Genomic DNA, 18,335 nt, shown 5'->3' with positions numbered 1-18,335 from the left:
AAATCCGCTGGTACTTCTTGACCTCACAGCAGAGTTTTGGAGAGGTTATCTTTCCCTCCTTCTTATAACACCTTCCTTTTGACTTTGGCAAGGCCTCTTCCTAGGTTTTCTTCCACCTGTCTTTTTCAGTATCCTTAGTTGGCTCCTCCTTAACTGTTCAGCTACTAAGTTTTGTTGTGCCTTGGGGCTCCATTCTGCCCCCCTTTGTATTCTTTCCCCATGTGACTCCTTCTATTCACTTGCCTCTAAGGGCCTTCTAAATGCCAAGGGCTTTCACATCTGCAGCTCCAGCCCTGACCCCTCCATCCGTCCACCTGTGGACAGTGACTCCTGATGGCCAGGAGGTGGCTCCTGCTTTTTCACGGCCCTAAGACAGCTCTTCATCTCCTCTGCGCCCACACTTGTTCTTTCTCTACTCTTCCGTAGCTCAGTAAAACCAGCATTCATTTACCTAGTGGTTCAAGCCAAAAATGTAGGCAGTTCCTCGTATCTGGGAAGTGAGAAAAAGAGAACTCCATCTATTCACTTCTCTGCAGTGACTCTCCTTACAGAACATTCTGCCTACGCCCAGTGTGGTCTAAGCTAACAACTCTTGTCAATTACCACAATAACCTCTTATCTTTTCTTCTTCAATCCATTTTGCCTAAATGGTCTTTTAAAAATGTCAACTGGATCATGTTATGTCCCTGGATTCCCATCACACTTGTAATAAAATTTGCACTGGATTCTGGTTCACAAGGCCCTCTGGCCCTGCCCGCTCCTTCGACCTCTTCCTGAGCAGCTCTCCCCTCCACCTGACTGCTGTGAACCGGCATCTTTTCTCCAGTAGAGAACTTGCATTACCTGTATCGGTTTCCCTGATCTCGTCCCGGTTAGCTCCTTGTGGGGGTGTGCACCGTGTTCTACGTACTGCCTTTTGGCTTCCAGGCTGATCCCCACCCACCTTTCTCCTGCAAGCCATAGTTCCCAGCTCCCCAATGATGGCTGTTGGGGGATTTGCCCAATGGGAGATGGTGGAAGGAGGGAAGAAGGAAAAAAAAAATGGAACCATGTCTTTCACTCTCTTTCCTCTTTCTCCTCCCCTTTGTGCTTGCCTTTCTTCATTCCCCCGACCCCACCTCTGCTTCTGGGGGCATTTCCCAGCAGTGACTGGGTGCTCGTTCGCCTCAGTGGTTCAGTTGCCCACCACACAGAGGCAGCCTGTCCACCATCATCACAAATACTGACGAGCAGCCCTGTCCTTCGGCTCCAGCTCCTGCCCCAGTCCGTTTGTGTGGTCTAGGCTCTGGGCCGCACGAACGCCCCCTCCTCTGGGAGCGGCTTCCTGCCTTGCTAATGTCTGTCTCTCCCTCTCTGGGTTCTTCCAACACCACCATAGCCACTTCAGGGTCTTAAATTCATTTGCATGAAATACCCACAGCAGCTTCTTCCTTTCTGACCAAAACAGTTCTCAGCCACAAAGATCATCCTCAGAGCCCCCTTCCCTGACCCCTGGGGTCACTCGCCAGCACACGTACCTGTTCTGAGTCTCTTGATTGCCCTTTTCATTTTCTGCTAATTTTTCTTTATTTATATATTTGTGTGGTGCTGTTTCCAGAGCCTAGAATAGTGTCTGATACATAAGTGGCACTCGGTGAATATTTATTAAATAAATGAATAAGAAGAGTGGACTGAGTTTTGGCTAAACCAAACATTACTTAAATGGGGAGGTGATGTAAATGAATGATAATCAGACTTCTACAAAATCCACGAAAAAGAAAGGAGTATGAGAGAAAGAGAGGAAAATTAGGCAAAAATGGAAAATGTTACCCTTTGGCAAGAGAGATAATTAGTAGGGAAAAAACATATTTATTTTTTATATCCACTAATGTGCCAGTTGCTTTATATACATGATTTCATTCTGTTCCCACATCAGCACTATCGGGGAGAGACATTATCTCTCATTTCACTGTTGGGAAAACTAAGCATCTGAGCGGTGAACTTATACAAGATCACAAGGCTGTAAAATGTACAACAGGATTCAAGCCCACAGTGTGTCGGGTAGGACCAGCCCAGGAAAGTACATCATAGCTTCCATCTGTGCCCGTCCTACATCTAGTTTAAATGCACAAGACTTAAATGCAGATATGAAAACCATTTCTGAACCGCTTATTTTATCTTATTAAACCCCATGGCCATCCCTGGGAAGGAATTTGAGATATTTTTGCAAATCGATTCCCAAGTTTTTCTTGCCTTTCCTACTCCCTCTGCCTCCTCGCTCAATGAGTCGAAAGGCAGACCAGGAGCCATACCACTAAGGAAATAAAAATATTGCCCTCAGCTCCGGAAAATGGGCCACTGACATTTTCTTCCAGGTTGACCTCAGAATGAGCCTGTTTTAGTGATTTAGTCTGTAGTAAGGAAGGGGTTCAGGGGATAGGCCCACCCCATATATCAGCAGCCTCCCATAGAGCATGAAGTTGTTATTCAGGTATGTACTACATATGGCATCAATAGAGAAAGATGGCCCAGTTCCCTTCAAAGTCACCAGGCCTTTATTTGTACCATTGCCTCTGTTTTGTCGGATTTCATTGAAGAGCCCCATTCTCTTCATAATGGGGACAAGCGAATTCTCAGTCTTGTCCTTGATTTCCTATATTATGCCAAGGTCTGAAGATGGTGGGTAATGTTATACTACGCAGGGTATAGGGAAACTGAGGGAGAAAAGCCCAAAATGGTCGAGCAAATCGTTTTTTCCAACTTATAATTTCCCTTGTTTCGTTGAGCCAAGTATTTTAACATGACTCTGACATTGCTTTTTCCCTGAGCCATTCTGAAGGCTTCTCCCTATCCCCAGACATCGTGCTCTCAGAACCCTGATAACTTACAGCAAACAAACAAATCACGGAAATTAAATAGCAATAAAACTGTTGTTGGATTCATATAAAAAATATTATCCAGTATTTAAATGGCTATTATTTACAGAAACTTGGCAATTGTACCATACAAATAATGAAATTGATTCCAGTTACAGTCCATCTTTGTTTGGAAAGGAAATACCAGTAGTGTTTGAAAAATGGATTATTAAAGACCTTGGTTTGCTGAAGGTGGCTCATATGTTCTATTTGCTAACACAGCATCTTGTTGGGGGAAAAAAAAATAATAAGAACAGCTTTTCCCTACCCCAGATGATTTTCACTAGAGATCTTTAGAGCAGGAAATAAAAAACAGCTAATGGTTCATGGGGCATGTGGAATTAGTTTAAGCAAAGCCGAGCCCTGGTCTTGCTGACCGCCTCCTCTTTCCTATGCTGTTTTGTCTATACTGGCCTTCGAGTATGTCAACAAATCTCTTTTAAACTCAGATGGGAAAGAAAGGATGGTGATTCTCTCTGTTTCGGTAAGGGTGTAATTTGCAACAGATGTGCTTTTTTAGAAAGGTACAAGTTTGTCTTGTAAAATATTTGTAAAGAAAAATAGCCTCCGGATTTCACAAAGTAATCCTCGCTTGGTTTTGGAGATGTCACAAAGAGCATTGTTTTTATAGTACTAATATAATTCTTTTCTCACACAATTTGATTATAACTCAAGATTAGTGTTTGGGAAGAGCCAAGTTTAAATATCTAAAACAGTGTAGTGAAGAAATACCATATGTGACTTGATGGCTTTTAGACAGTGACCTGAAGGGAGCCCGATTTCAGTCGGGAGACATGGGTTAAAGTCCTAGGAACACTTTTTAACAAAAAATGAGATTGTTAACTTCTCTAAGCCTCAGTTTGTTTATCTGTAAAATGGAGGAATTCACTTATCCCTGCCATCCAAGTGGGAAGATATATTTAAAATGCTTACTAAACCATAAAGTCCTAGATAAAGGTCAAGGAGTATTTTCATAACAAATCTACTCAAGAAAAAAATCTTCGTGGGTTCCACACCTTTATGTATATGCCCTTTTGTATATATAATAAAAGGAAACTTCAAATTATTATCAAGAGTTGTACTAGTAGGTAGGTTAGCACAAAAGCTTGTGCTGTTTAAGACGAAGTAATAAATTCTGACTCTGATTGAGCCATGAAGCTTGTTGAAGAGCTAATCACTGATTCTCAGGGAAGTTTTACCTGCATAAACACCGACAGATAAAAATCACATGACGGAAAAGGCGTGTGTCCTGCACAGGTATGACCAGCTTTGGCCTTTGGAGGATGCATAACTTTCAGTGGGGAGGACATACTGTAGACTGGTGAACTTTCTGCTAATTTTTCAAATCTGCTGTCTTCGATGAGAACAAATATGGCTGCAGGCACCAGAGGGGAGTGAGCACAGAATGGGATAGAAGTCTGAGTTGGGATGGTAGACCACTGGGCTTCAGTTTCCATGTAGAGGGAATGAAAACCATAACACCCATCATCCTCGTGTGACTGTTGTAAGGACTTTGCAGAGTGATCCGTTTAAGATAATCTATGGTTATATTAGATAATTTGTACAAACACAGGATTCTTGAAACATATCATAAATAAGTAGGGAGAAAATCCTGTCATCTTCATGAAGATTTAATACAATTTAACGTTCGGAAGTTTCATAGTATTTTGTCAGGTTCTTCGAATGGGTAATAGTATTAATGACTCACATGTATTGAGCACTTCCTGTGTTCCAGACATGAGTGGTAAAGGCTTTAAGTGGATTAAATTCATTTAATTTTATAACCATCACGAAAGTAGGTTCCATCATGACCCCCATTTTACAGATGAAGGTCAGTAAATTGCTCGCAAGCACATAGCTAAGGAAATACTGGAGGCAGGATTTGAACCAGGCTTAACAGTGGAGCCAGTTAGAAATCTAATCATCTTCTAAATCAGATTGGGGGCGAGTAGATTCAAAGAGAGCTCACAGCTTCTCTAAATTCTCAGCTTGCCTTCACATCTCTGCATTTGAATTCCAACCTTCCTGAAACACACATTTGAAAATAAACGATTTGACAAGAGTTTTTTGTTTTTTTTTAAACACACACATGGACACCCAACTTTTTCATTACAAGTTAAGGTAAAGACAAAGTAGTCCAGCATTTGCTGTTTGGATTCAGAAACAAGCAGAGTGTTTCTGTTCCCTGTTGTCACGGAACCTCCCACCAGGGAGCCCACACATGGAGCAGGAGAAATCCAAGCCACCAGCCAGCTCCTCACGTTAGCTTTCAAATGGGTCTGAGGGGCAGAATTTACCTTATCTTCTCGGTAAAATGGCTTGTTTGGAACCAGAAGGGATTTTAGGACACATTTTATTGAACAGGTTTTTTTTGGGGGGGGGTGTAGGAGTGGGGGTGGTGTTTGTTTTATGTTTTCGTATTTCACAAGGTCTAAGGACAGGGCCTGGGCCACTGTAATCCTGAGCGTGCTTTTGTGTTTTCAGAATCTTTCCACGGTCTGTTGGTTTTGACCTTGCTGGAAAACCTTGTGAGGCCTACAGATTCTTCTCTCAAAACCTGTGTTGTTACTCTTCTGGGTGAAAGGATCCCTCGTCACGTATTTTCCCATCAGGTTCCTTGGGAACAGCAACCTCACAGTTTCTGATGTGGCTCCCGTCAAAGTTAGCCTGGAGCTAGGCCTTCTGGCCCTTTCACTGGGGAGTTCGTCTGAAAACGGAACTTCCCACGGGACCAGAGCCTGAGATGGGATGATCTATAGAGCCACTCTCTGGAAAGTGCACTTCCTGCCTGCTGGCAAGGAGATTAAGTCAAAGGTTTTGATATTGATATATGGTCCTAATCTTTTAAGAGCTTTCAAGCACTAGCAGGACAGTTATAAGGAGTTTTCTTAAATCATTAGGAAGAGGGAGATTTGCAAGTCCCTTAGGTCCTGCTGATGAGCCGTTGGAGTAGCAAGCAGTTGGGGTCCAGGGAAGTCTCCCTCCTGACCACAGGTACACACGCATTCCTGGGTGCGTTCTGTAAGATTTATTTACATTGGTGTGGAATGGAATTGAAACGTGGACGTACAGACTTTGACAAATATTTTGATTGTTTAATTAGAAATTAACACAGTCGACAGATTGTGCTTTGGTTTTAGGTCATTTTTGTTGATAATCGAAGATCTTTCCCTTCCTTTCTTCGTGTTTGCCCCGGAGCTCTTGGTCCCCACGCTCCAGCTTCCTTCAGGGCCTTGAGGCACCTCTGAGTCCCTCTTCTTCTTTCTCTTCCCCTCTGTCTCCTCCTCTCTCTTTCTTCTTTTTCTTGCTTTTCTTTTTCTCCCCCTGCTATCTTCTCTCTTCCTTTCTTTTCCTTCCTGGCTTTCGTCATAATTTTTAGGAGCGCCAGTTGCCATTTTTAAAATGCCTTTTGTTTACATTGCCTCGCCCAGAGGCCATTTCTCTCCAGATTTGTTACTTTACAGTCACTTTTATAGATCCATGCAAAATGTAGAACGTTAAACGAACACAGCGAGGCTCAACTAAATGCGATTAAAAGTTGCACTGTAGAAAACGAATACTGAAAAGCCCAGGGTTACCAAGCAAAAAAATTAAGACCAGGTAAATGCTCATTCGGCGGAAAAACATGTGCGGAGTCAGCAGGAGCGGTGGGGGGCGGGGGGGGAGATCTTCTCAGTGTAACATTATAAAGAATCTACCATCATTTTCAAAAATGAAATTTGACAAGTTAACACTAAGTCCTCTGGGGCATAACTAAACATGCATAAAAAGGCTGCATATTTTGGGGGAATTCTGCCTAATATTTCAAAGTTTTGTTTTTAATATAAGCAAAAATAGATAAACATAATTTGAATTCTTTTAATAAGAAACTATGTCCATAATTTTATTACTACTACTACTACTACTACTACTAATTATAGACGGTTTATTTGTACCAGGCATTGTACTAAGAGCTCTATGTGTCTTACTTAATTTGGTCCGCTTTATAACTCTGAAATATAAAGGTTCTAGAGATCTGTTTACTTTTTAAGAGAAAAATATTCTGTCTTAAATGGTGTACATCTGTCCTCTTAACCTTAAATATTATCTCAGAATCCTTTAATGTCTCAATGGAGGGTTCTTATTCTTAAGGTTAATATGAGGAGAAGAACCAAGGCGTTAAGTAACCTGGGTGAGATTTGATATCCTAAGAACTGAGTAAGATTGGAGATACGATTCAGTAGTCAAGGGACTCTGTTATTTGCCAAGCTGCTGTGAGAGTTTCAGTATTCTGAGACGTATTTTCTCGATCTGAAAAAGAAAGGAATATTGGCACAGAGAAAATATTTCATCACTTTGTGTGCCTTTATTCAATCTCTAGCTCCTATCTAATATATTTTCCATATGTTAGAAGTATAGCTCTGAGAGGAGTTTGTTTTGCAAGGCATTTTACTGAATGAACCAAGCAAGTTGTACACCAAAACCATCTTTAGCATAAAAAATAAATCACATGAAACATAGACATATTCCAAACACAATTGTACACTCTGTGCTATGCGAGACTATATTTACTCACAGAAGAGCTATAGTCAATAGTAAACTGTAACAATTATGTCTCATAGCAAATATCAATCTTACCGCTTATGGTTTTTCAGAGGTTACATATCAAGGCTTTAAAGAAAAAGCAAAATTATAATCAAGAATAGCTCTTTGGGGTGGAAAATCTGAGTGTTTCCTTCAGGAAATAATAAAGTGATCATATGCCCTGGTCTGATGGTCAGTTCTGCTTTATGCTTCTCCTGGCCTAAGAGCTTCCTTGCATCTTTTTCCCCCTCCCTTGCATTCTTAAGACATTCTCTCACTCTAGAAAGTAACAGAAATATTAATTCCAGAACAAATATTTTGAGTCAATATATTCTACGTACTTGCGATCGATGCAATACAGGCGTCCAACAGACCCCTTTTCTATCATGTAACAGGGCAGACAGTGACTACTTCGGCAAGGCCCCTAAGTTGCATTTGTCACTGGAGTGCGATGCAGCCAGATGCCCGAGGAGCCCAGCCACACAATACATAGCCCCTGACACCCATCACTTTGAGTTCTCGTTCCCATTCAGAACAGAACCAATGAATGGGGCACTTGTCACTTGGGTTTGAAAGTCAATGGACAGGATTTTCTAGATATGGAAGGTACTCCTACTGATTCCTTAGAACTTTAGTTTTTCCTAAATATTTCAAAGCTGTGAGGTAGATAGTTCTTTGGAAAAATCCAGTTAACTTTCTGTTGTGATATGTGATTGTAAAATAGCTGAATATGAAAGAATCACTGTATTTCAAGTTTGCAGTTATTGATGTTTTGTGGACTATTTAAAACATAATAAGATTTTAAAAAATTATATAGAGCCATTAGAAAAAGTTGTATAATATAAATCTCACATGTTCTCAGATTTATAGTTATAGCTCTTTTTTATGGGTATTTTTTTTTTTTTTACATTTTCAAAAGAAACTTTAAAAAGCATTAAAAAAAAAAAAAAACCAATGTCACTACCAAGCCTTTGGATGATTAACTACCCTATGATATTTCTTTCATCCAAGCTGGTTTATAAAGGAAAGCAAAAACGACAATAAAAGAAATGTACCAATTTATTCTCTACTAATAAAGTATTGAACATTAGTGAAAAAAGTGTGAAATATTGGAATGCAACACAGAGCAATTCCATTACCCATTGCAGTTTTGGGTCATATACTGTATATAAAGAGTAATTACTTCATTGGTTGGGGACCACAGTGGAGGAATATAGGATTTGATGAAAGAGATTTTAAAATAAAAATTTTATCCCAAAGCATTTGCTTTTCAAAACTTTGTCAACATTACAGACCATCTTATTTTGGTTTTTGGTGTTTGGGGGTGAGTGGCTGGGTAGTGGAGTGGGAGTACCAAAGAAATAGAAAATTAAGAGTGAGCAAATTTTTAAAATTCCTTAGCTAGTAATCGAACATCGTCAGCACATAGATTTTCAAGTATCTACTAAAAATAGTTTTTGTAGATGCCTTCAGTGACACACCTTACTAACAAATATCTTGTATTTAATATTTGCATAATGGCTTATTGACATTACATCTGGTGATTTCTACTGTTAAATTAAGTTTCCAGATTTTATTATCTTGCTGATTGTGGTGCCTACAATGTAAGTTTCTAAATGTTCTAGTCTGTTGTTCTTGTTGATCACGCAGGGATTCTGGGTAGGAACGGAAAGCTTCCTGGTTAGGACGGTAAGGTAACATGGTATATTATGGAAAGGATAGACCTAGAGTTGGCCTGTCATAGTCCTAATCCAAGCTGTCACTTTTCTCAGATCCTATGTTTCTTCTTCTGGAGAGTACAGAAAAATAACTACATTTTAGGATGGTTGTGAAGACCAAATGAACCACGTGAAACGCACTTTATAATGCTTAATGAGTGTTTATATGCTGCTTTCTAAAAATAATCTTAAATAGGCTTTTATACAAAAATATAAGAAAGAGATAGATAAACCACCTAATATGATCAACGAGTACCAATTCCTTTATTTCTTCTCAGTTTCCTTCAATAATAATATTGCAGAAAATCAGGGAAATGATCTGGTGACAAAAATGAAACTTGTTAATTGCAAAGAATTATTTATATTATAGGAAAGTATGAAGAAGAAAATAAACTTCCATTACCTTTAATATTTTGACACATTTTCTTCATTCATTTTCTAGCCTACCCATTAAAAAAAAAGTTAGGATTATACCCCATCTCATGTTTACACCCCACCCCCCGCGGTTTCTATTAGATCATAAGGGTTTTTGTTGTCATTAATTATTCTCTTTAAATAATACTTTGTAATTTCATTATAGTATATCAGTTGTACATACCATAATTAATTCCACCCAACATGCCAGTGATTTTTTTTTTTTGGTTATTATAAGCAAAACTGCAGTAATAGTTTTTTCAGATGTTTATTGAATATATTGGAAATCCCATCTCTTGATTTGTCATATTTGTTGCAAGTTTTTCCTATCACCCTTATAAATTTATGATAAGTTTTGACACCATAACTTTTTTATTTTATGTAACTCCTGCTATCAATTTTTTTCCTTTGTGACGCCCTTCATTTTGTTTAAAAAGCTATTTCCTATTCGAAGGCCTCTAGATAACTTATCTGTATTTTCTTCTGTTTTTATAATTCACCTTTAGTTTTTTGCTTTTTAAATAGCCTAGAATGTATTTGGGGCTATGTATTTAAGATAGATCTGAGGTAGAATCGGGCTACCTCGAATAGATCTGAGAGTCTATTTAGGTAGGATTAAACATAATTTTCTGCAAATAGTTAACACAAGTACCCAGTAACATACTACGTTCATCTGTATAGTGGATTTATGATGGTGCTTGATCATAAAACAAGCTCTCTTTAAATGTTCATCTTTCATATTTTAATTACGTAAATATCTGCTACAATAAATGCTTTCTCATTATTTCTCTTTTGCAAAAATTTCTTGGCTATAGCTCTCAATTTATTTTTCCAAACAAATTTATCAAATTCTCCCCATTTCACTGCACTCCAAACACATTAGGATTTGCTTGAAGATGCACTAAAACTGTACGTTCAACAGGAAAAAAGAATACATTCTTTTAATAATCAGCGTTCCAGTGCAGAGACACCATATCTCTATTTCCTTAATGTAGATTCTGTACATTTCTTATTAGGGCTGTGCTTAAGTGAGTCTAGATTTTATTGCTATTGTGAAAAATATTTTTTCACATGATCATTTCAAACTGGTAAGATAGTATTCTCAATGAATGTTGATTGCATAACCAGCCCCCTTCAAGTCCAGCTTGATTTATTCTGTATGCAGAAAAATATCTGTTAAGAGCACTTTACTTCATAGACATAAATGAATTTAGCCCGTGCTTGGGAGAGAAGACACTGAAGGCCATGGAGATGATTAGAACAGAACAGCTTTATAATTAGGAAAGAACAGGAGGAGGCACTGGATATCCTTTTTTTTTTTTTTTTTCCTAAGTGTACAACTGCATAGGTGAAATTAATGCACTTTGTTTTATTGCTGGGGAGGGAAAAAAGACAAGAAATTGATGCATTCATGTCCATAATGACAAGTGAAGGGTGACTTCTGGAGACAGCAGGGACCCTGAGAGTACATAATTGTTCTGTATACTCTGAGCCTTTGCATCTCCTGTACCTCATTGTCTGACAGTCCGACTTTTATAAGCAAGATGAATAATGTTGACAGTTGTCTCCCATGAGAATTATATTTAAAATGAAGGCTCTAAGTAACTTCTACCTAAAGGTCATGTTTAGAACTGGCCTCCTTGTCTTCAGCCCCACTGTACCCTGCTCTTGCAGGCTGCACATCCACCTGTCACTCACTTGCCCTTGGTTTCCAAGGTGGCAGGATGCCACGCCCAGCCGTGCCCACAGTGCAAAGTGCTTTAGACTTTGCTGAAGTGAAAGTCAATATGTAAATGTGCAACATGACGACATTATTATTCTAGCTTTCTGGCTGCTTTCAGCAAGCACTGACTGCCACATGAGGTCTCAAGTGTTCTGGCACAGTGTGGAAGTGTTCAAAAGAAGTTAAAGTAATGAAATTGGATCTACATTTCCATAGAGATTCAAGCTGGCATGGAGGAATGGAGTCATGGAATCAGGGTTGGATGGTCTCCACCAAACAGCCTAGGCAAGTGCCTGTGATGCCAGGCTACTAAGCAGAAATTTCAATCGTGAAAGGCCACCACTATTTCTTCCTCTGGGTCTAAAATTACAGAATGTGCACATTTCCCCCAGGCTCACACCATTCTCTGGGTGCTTTATACTCAATCCCACCCACCCATTCCCTGGAGCACACCAGCTTTGCTTAAATCCAGGACAAGTTTTAAAATGAAGAGCTAAGGACCAAGGGAGAAAAATGGTTAGTTAGAATCCTAAAATAGCCTATGCTATTCTATCAACTAGGTGACTGTTACACTGAAGAGGTGGGCCAGGCTTACCCTGTATCTGATCTTCCTAAACTACAATTTAGGAAGTGTCTATTTAACGGATTTCAGTTGACCTGGTCTTTTCTTTTTTTCCTTCCTTCCTTTTCTTTTTTTCTTTTTCAGCTTTCATTGCTCACAAGTATTCCAGATTTGGTCATTCCAAGACCTGCCCTCTCTCCTACGCCTTTACATGCTTTCCCACCCCCCAACTCTGCCTAAAATGTCACTGTTCATCAGGGTAATATCATCAGAATCTGAGTCTGGTACTTTGCAACCGCCTTTATATTGGCAGAGGTCCATGATGCTGTGTGCCCTTTCTCCTCCATCTCCCTTTATATCCTGAAATTTTCATGGGTTCCGAGTGTGTGTGTTTGTGTGTATACACACATATACACATACACACGCAGATGAACTTTATTTACGTTTAAAAATGTGAGAGGGACAATTCAAGAATTCAAGCACTGAAGAATACCTTTACTCACACAGAATCTCTCTTTTTTCTTAATTGTATTTTAGGACAGTGAAAAAAAGGGATTTATAAATAAAATCTATGCCATCCAGGAGGTTTGTATCAGTGTCCAGAACATCCTAGATGAAGTGGCTTCCTTTGGCGAAAGGATAAAGAAGTGAGTGAGTGATGCTGACATGTGAGCCCTGGCCTTCTGTGGGACAGAGTGTCCACTTGTTTTTCAGAGGGTGAAATGCCATATTGTTTTTGGCAGGGGAGACTCCTTCTGGGTGATCTATTGCTCAGTTTCTTCATTATTTACTTTGTTTCTGTCAGTCTTTGGTTTTATGAAAAGTTCTGTCAATTTGCTTCCTGAAATTTAGAACATATTGGTTGGAAAGAAGTCCTACTTGTAGCTTTGAAGAAATAACACCGTCCTAAATTTTAGCACATTTCCAAGTGAAAGACTTTGTTCTTAAATGGAATATGAAATCGTGATACGAAAAAAATAAACCAAGCTAGATGAGAATTTCAGGTAATCAAGACATATCTTCATTTTATTACTGGTTGTCTTATACGGTCATTGAGGAATTCTTAAATTTTTTTTAAAAATCCTATTTTATGTAGCATCCTGTAAAATTTTTCAAATTTATGTATTTAAATAGTTGAAAATCATAGTTACAGATGAACTAAAGTAACGCACTTTTAATAATTTTAAAAAAGGAATCCCCTTTCCTAATTTAAAATATAGCTTTGCTGAAAGTTAATGTAAAATTAAGAATACAAGAATATTCTTAAGAATATTTTTCATGAGTATAATTATAGTCTTAATTTTGCATTACTTATATTTTACCTGAAATAACCTTATTTACTAATGAACTTTAAAAAACTGTAAATTCAATACGGTGGATTTACAAGTATTGATGATCCGTTAAAAATATATTGAGGCCCCATACTACTAAAGTATGTGAAAATGGGCTACATAATGATTGCTAAGTAGTCAATTCAAGACAGGTGTGATATATACGGATAAGCCTACATATTCCTTGTTTAATGTATCAATTCATTGTTTATTATTTATATTATTCTTCACCAAAAGTGTTCCACAGATTTGAATCTTTGGGCATACACATTTAAAAGGAGTAAATTATTTAAACTAAAGGTGTGAGACACTTACTTAATGCTTTTCATGTTTCAGGGAATAATGCATTTTACTTTGTATAATTTTTAATATATTTCCACATACGCATAGGTGCTGAGTTTCCATTTTTTTAAATATCATATTAGAACAGCCTCCCTCTCATTCCAAATGTACAGCAGCCCTCAGTCTCAGACTTCTGAAGACTGATTCCTACATCTTTTTTCTTCTTCCTCTTCATGTTATTTCCATTTCTAAGAACATTCCTATCTACTGGAGCATTGTGTGAAGTCCTAAATAGGTCATTTCCCTTTTGAGTGTTGTCCTTTCTCTGAAGTACACTGTGTGTTGATACCTGATGGAAGTATCTCATTTATATCATAAGATGCTGGGTCAGCGCTGAGGTCAGGCAAATTTATGCCTGAGAAGAAGAAGCTTCTTCATAAGCTTCTTTCTGAGTGGTAGGGGACTTCAGGTGCTTGGTCGGAAGACATCATAGCCAGTTGAAGGATATGGCCAGATCCTGGCTGTGGAGCAGCCTTGGGAAAAACTGAGTTTTATAAAACCTTCCACAGGTATAGACAGAGGTATAGGTATAGGGTGAGGTACAGAAACATGAATAGTGTCCACTGAGTCTTACAGGACTCATCTTTTATGCACAATTTTTTCAAAATATTAAAATAGAGAAAGTCTCCTGGGGTCGCATGAGATTAAAATGCATCTATCCAGAAAGCAAATTCAGAAGCAATCATTAACTACAAAGTGAAAAGCCTCTATAATTACATCTTGTTACTAAATAATCATTCCAGAACTTTCTTGAATTGCATCTTTTTTGGGGGAAGATCATAGTCTAGATTTAGTTTTCATGATGCACTGTGGAAATAGAAAAGGGCAGTCTTCTTTTTGACATTAGCTACACTGGTAAGGAATCCTTGCCATTTATCCTTCTAAGAGGAAAAAGCAGAACACAGGGAGCCCTTCAAGGAGGCTGCCCCAAAAAAAGAATATAAAAGGGTTTTCTGACTGAGGAGCCAGTGCCCTTGCACAATGAGGAGTGCTGATGGATGGCTCTGAGCTGAGCCCCAGGAAAGCAAGCAGACCCACAGCCTTCTGTTTCTCCACAAGTGTCAGTGAAGGAAGGAAGGCATGATCCTTTCTCAGGTGTCAGTTAAACAGGGCACTCTGTCCATGGGAGGAAAAAGACAAAGAGAAAAGCTAGCCCCCAAGAGTTACTGAAATCAAGACAATGAGACTGGTCTAATTTGGGGTCTTTTATTAGGAAAAATAGTTTTAGAGAACACTGGACCTTAAGCAGACACAAAAGGCAAGCTATATGCCCACAAAGCTAAGGATTCACTCCTAGGTGTTAAGCTGAAGCAAAATATAGGAAGAAAATCTCTTAATCATCCTTTACTGGATCAAAAATGGCCCAGGACAAACCCCACCCCAGGTGCACATAACATACATGATCAGGAAATGAGAGAAAATTAAAAATATTCACATTTATCCATCTCACATATAATTTCACAATTTCTTGAGGTGTATCTGGGGCCCCTGTCATGGCAATAGACTCCCAGAGTTGACTTAGCTCTAAAAATTTCGCTTTGATTCACATGTTACCATCTCTACCAGTCCGCCTCGAAACAATAAAATTTGTCCTCATTTTTAAACAGGGAAGGTGAGGTATATAGCAAGATTGATTCCTCTGAAGTCATATGGCAGAATCTAGGCTTTGAATGGAGATTGGATACTTTTTTCACTCTTTTCATTAAATTGTGCTCAAGTGTCCCTCAGCGGTGTATGTTAGGTCCTGCTCAGAGGCTGGTTGTTGAGGCAACAGGATGCCCGTTAAATGGTAAGAGTTATATACCCAACACTGACGACTCCATGCAATGCTTCTGTTTTATTATTTTGACATCCCCTCGTATAAACTATGAGATTCACTACAGAATTTCTACACAAAACCCCCTAAATGATTATAATCTTTCCATGTCCCATTTCCCTGATTTTCTACATCCTTTTTTTTTTTTTTTTTTAACCTTCTCTTTCATTTTTCTTTTTGTCCCACTATGTTCCTTCCCGTCTTTAGTAGTCTTTTTTGGTAACTTCCCCCACTTCTGTTCACTGATCCTGTTTTTGTTCTTTGTTCTGATGTTCTCTCCCTGTCGACAGGCAGTCTTGCCACCTTCCCCGACCCCCTGCATTATCCATCATCTGCAGTATGGGAACGCTGCAGCCCCAGGACCAGGCCCTGCTCTAACCCACTTGGCCAGCTTACACTCCATTTTTCACAGTCTTTCCAACACATCCACCATGTGCTCTCCTTCGCCAGAAATAACACAGGGAGAACAGTAGTCAATACTGACTTTATTTCTTAATTATCTCCTTATTTCTGGGAAGGGTCATGATGGCAGGTGAATTTTTACAAGGCTGACAACTCTGTTCCCTCTTCCCGACCTCTAGATCCATTTGAAATGTAACTGAAGCGCAAAGGGAGTATTCCTCAAAGGAATTCTAAACCAGGGAGGTTTTACACAACAGTGCAAGAGTCAGGTCTACAGAGAGTTGCTGACATTTCATTTCTAGTGTCTGGAATCCAGTATGAGTTGACAGAAGAAAACAATGTCAGGCCCAGGGGCATTCTCCTCTATGAAAAGTGGGAAAAGACAAGATTGGCTACTTGTTCTAGAAGTAGAAGAACACATTAAAAAAAAATTTTTTTTTATAACCACATAAGGAGTCCCCCAACTAGTGCAACTTCAGACGCTGAAGTCACCTGGGACCGTCTGGAAGGGTTGGAGACAAGACTTGCTTTCGTGGGCCCTGCTTTCGTGAAACTCAGCACATTGTGACTCACCTGTGTCCTCTGATAGGCTCACTACAATCGCCTTCTGTTCGAGAGAGAAATGCAGTCTTACTTGATCCCTCGTCCAGAGTCTGAGTCAGAACCACATTTATTTTAACCTTTGTTTGAAAAGAGTATGAAGTGCTCCGATTGCTGATGTGTTAATTTCTCATTCAGTACTTTCAACTGGACTGTCCCATTCTTAAGCTGGCTGGCCATTGTAGCCTTCTGTGTGTTCACAGTCATCCTGTACTTCATTCCACTGAGATACATTGTCCTTGTCTGGGGTAAGTAAAGCCTTTTTTTTTTTTCTTTTTTAAACTGTCTTAGATATTCCAGGAACAAACTATTTTTAAGGGATGAGTTATACTGTCGGTAGTTCCCTGTATTTATGATCATGAAGCTACTCCATGATGAAAAGAGACAGGTCAGTTAAAAATCACAACAGGATAAAGATTTAGGTCTACCTACAAAATGCATTTCTCTTATCTGGCACCATAGGCTCCATCATCCTGTAAACATGTAGTTGTGCAGATTCTTCATATATCAAAGTGTAGCTTTGTCTAGATATCATTCTGATTTATTTTCACCACTTATACGAAAACAGAGGCATTTCGATCCATATGCTGCATTTAGGACAATATGCTTTTGTGCTGTGGTACTTTATCTTGTGGAAGCGTCTGTAAACACGGGACTATATACGGCCGCCTGTTTAAGAGGTCACCTTTAGGATGCAGGAAAAGGGTCCCTGGCCCTGACAGGCTGCTTAGGAATAAGAAACCTGCTTTATGTGTATTAAATAAAAGCGCTTCTGCAAGAACCCACGTTAAAGGTGCTATTTTCCGGTCCTTGTTTTTTAATGCCCTTAAGCTGCATGCCAACCGTTCCTACGGCCCTAAATGGCACTTCAATGATAGTTTCAGGATTCTTCATTGTTTTAGGGTTTCTACTCCTTATCTGAGAGAATCCGTGCCCTGAGAAAAACGGTCAGTCTCTACAGTGCACTCACATATAAAACTACATTAATGATATAATTAAACAAGACTGGGGAGACACAGGATTCTCTACTTGCCTCTGGCCTGCACACACTTAAGATTGCTAAACATATACAAAATGCAAAGGACCAAAATGGGTATGGATTCCAGAAAACACATGTTTACATTAAATGCAAAAAGATCAAAAGGAATGTTTTGTGGTTTTCTTTTTAAGACTTAGAAAGAAGAGAGACAAAGAGGTCTGAGATCCCCACACCCTCTGGTCTTAAGATTCCTTTCTCCCTATTCTTTTTGTCTGTCCTGCCAGATCCTCAGTAAGCCCTCTTACCCTTTACCGTCACTCTGCTTACCTTTACAGCTTGAGTAGAGAGGAGAGGATGGGGGAATGATGGTTTTTTCCCCTTGTTATAATTTAAACAATTTCAAGTAAGATAGTACTTGCACTACACAGGGAGAGGGGCCTTTCTTCCTCTGTCTGTTCAAGCCCTCATCTTTCATTCCTTCCTTTGATATATAAAACAGATGCTGTTTTCTTGAAGGAATTAGGGTAGGGCATGAGGTGTGGCAGTTTATTATCTCTAACCTTCTTAGGGTCAGATCTGCCATCTCGGTTGTGATAGGTGATGACTCTCGGTTTGGCTTCCCAGCGCTCTCAGAAACTGGAACCCGTGGCAGACATCTGGCTCCGTAACCTGGGGTGGCCTCACTGGCTCGGTCTTAACACGTAATTCTTAGAGAATGTGTTTGGGCTTCTTGTTTCATCAAATGAAATAAAACAAGAACAGTATTTCTGTAGTGTTAGGTGATTGCTGAAATGTTAACTGGAAATTTAAGACATGGGTCTCACATGGGGAGACAGACCAAAATCAAAATGCAAAAGAAAGTTTATTCTGCTGAACTTCCTGAAGAAGAGCCAAGATGTTCTAAGTTATGGCCCAGTTTTTACAAGTTTGTTGACTTCCTATAAAGTGGTTAACTTATTTCGTATATATGAATATGTTGGTCATTTATTAA

The 18,335-nt window shown here is 39.2% G+C and overlaps 1 protein-coding gene across 1 annotated transcript in view; it reads left to right on the top strand.

Moving 5' to 3' along the window:
• LOC111148337 (multiple C2 and transmembrane domain containing 1) overlaps positions 1–18,335 on the top strand; it is a 525,636-nt gene that overhangs the window by 496,972 nt on the left and 10,329 nt on the right. Inside the window, exons 20-21 of the mRNA XM_022504845.1 lie at positions 12,412–12,521; positions 16,504–16,613. Of these exons, the coding sequence (XP_022360553.1) occupies positions 12,412–12,521; positions 16,504–16,613 (220 nt within the window). The remainder of the gene's footprint in view (positions 1–12,411; positions 12,522–16,503; positions 16,614–18,335) is intronic.

This window comes from Enhydra lutris, unplaced genomic scaffold (genome assembly GCF_002288905.1).
Source record: "Enhydra lutris kenyoni isolate GAN:26980312 unplaced genomic scaffold, ASM228890v2 scaffoldscaffold19, whole genome shotgun sequence".
Taxonomy (NCBI): Eukaryota; Metazoa; Chordata; class Mammalia; order Carnivora; family Mustelidae; genus Enhydra; species Enhydra lutris.
The sequence above is the reverse complement of the archived record's forward strand: the minus strand, read 5'-3'. Positions and strand labels throughout refer to the sequence as shown.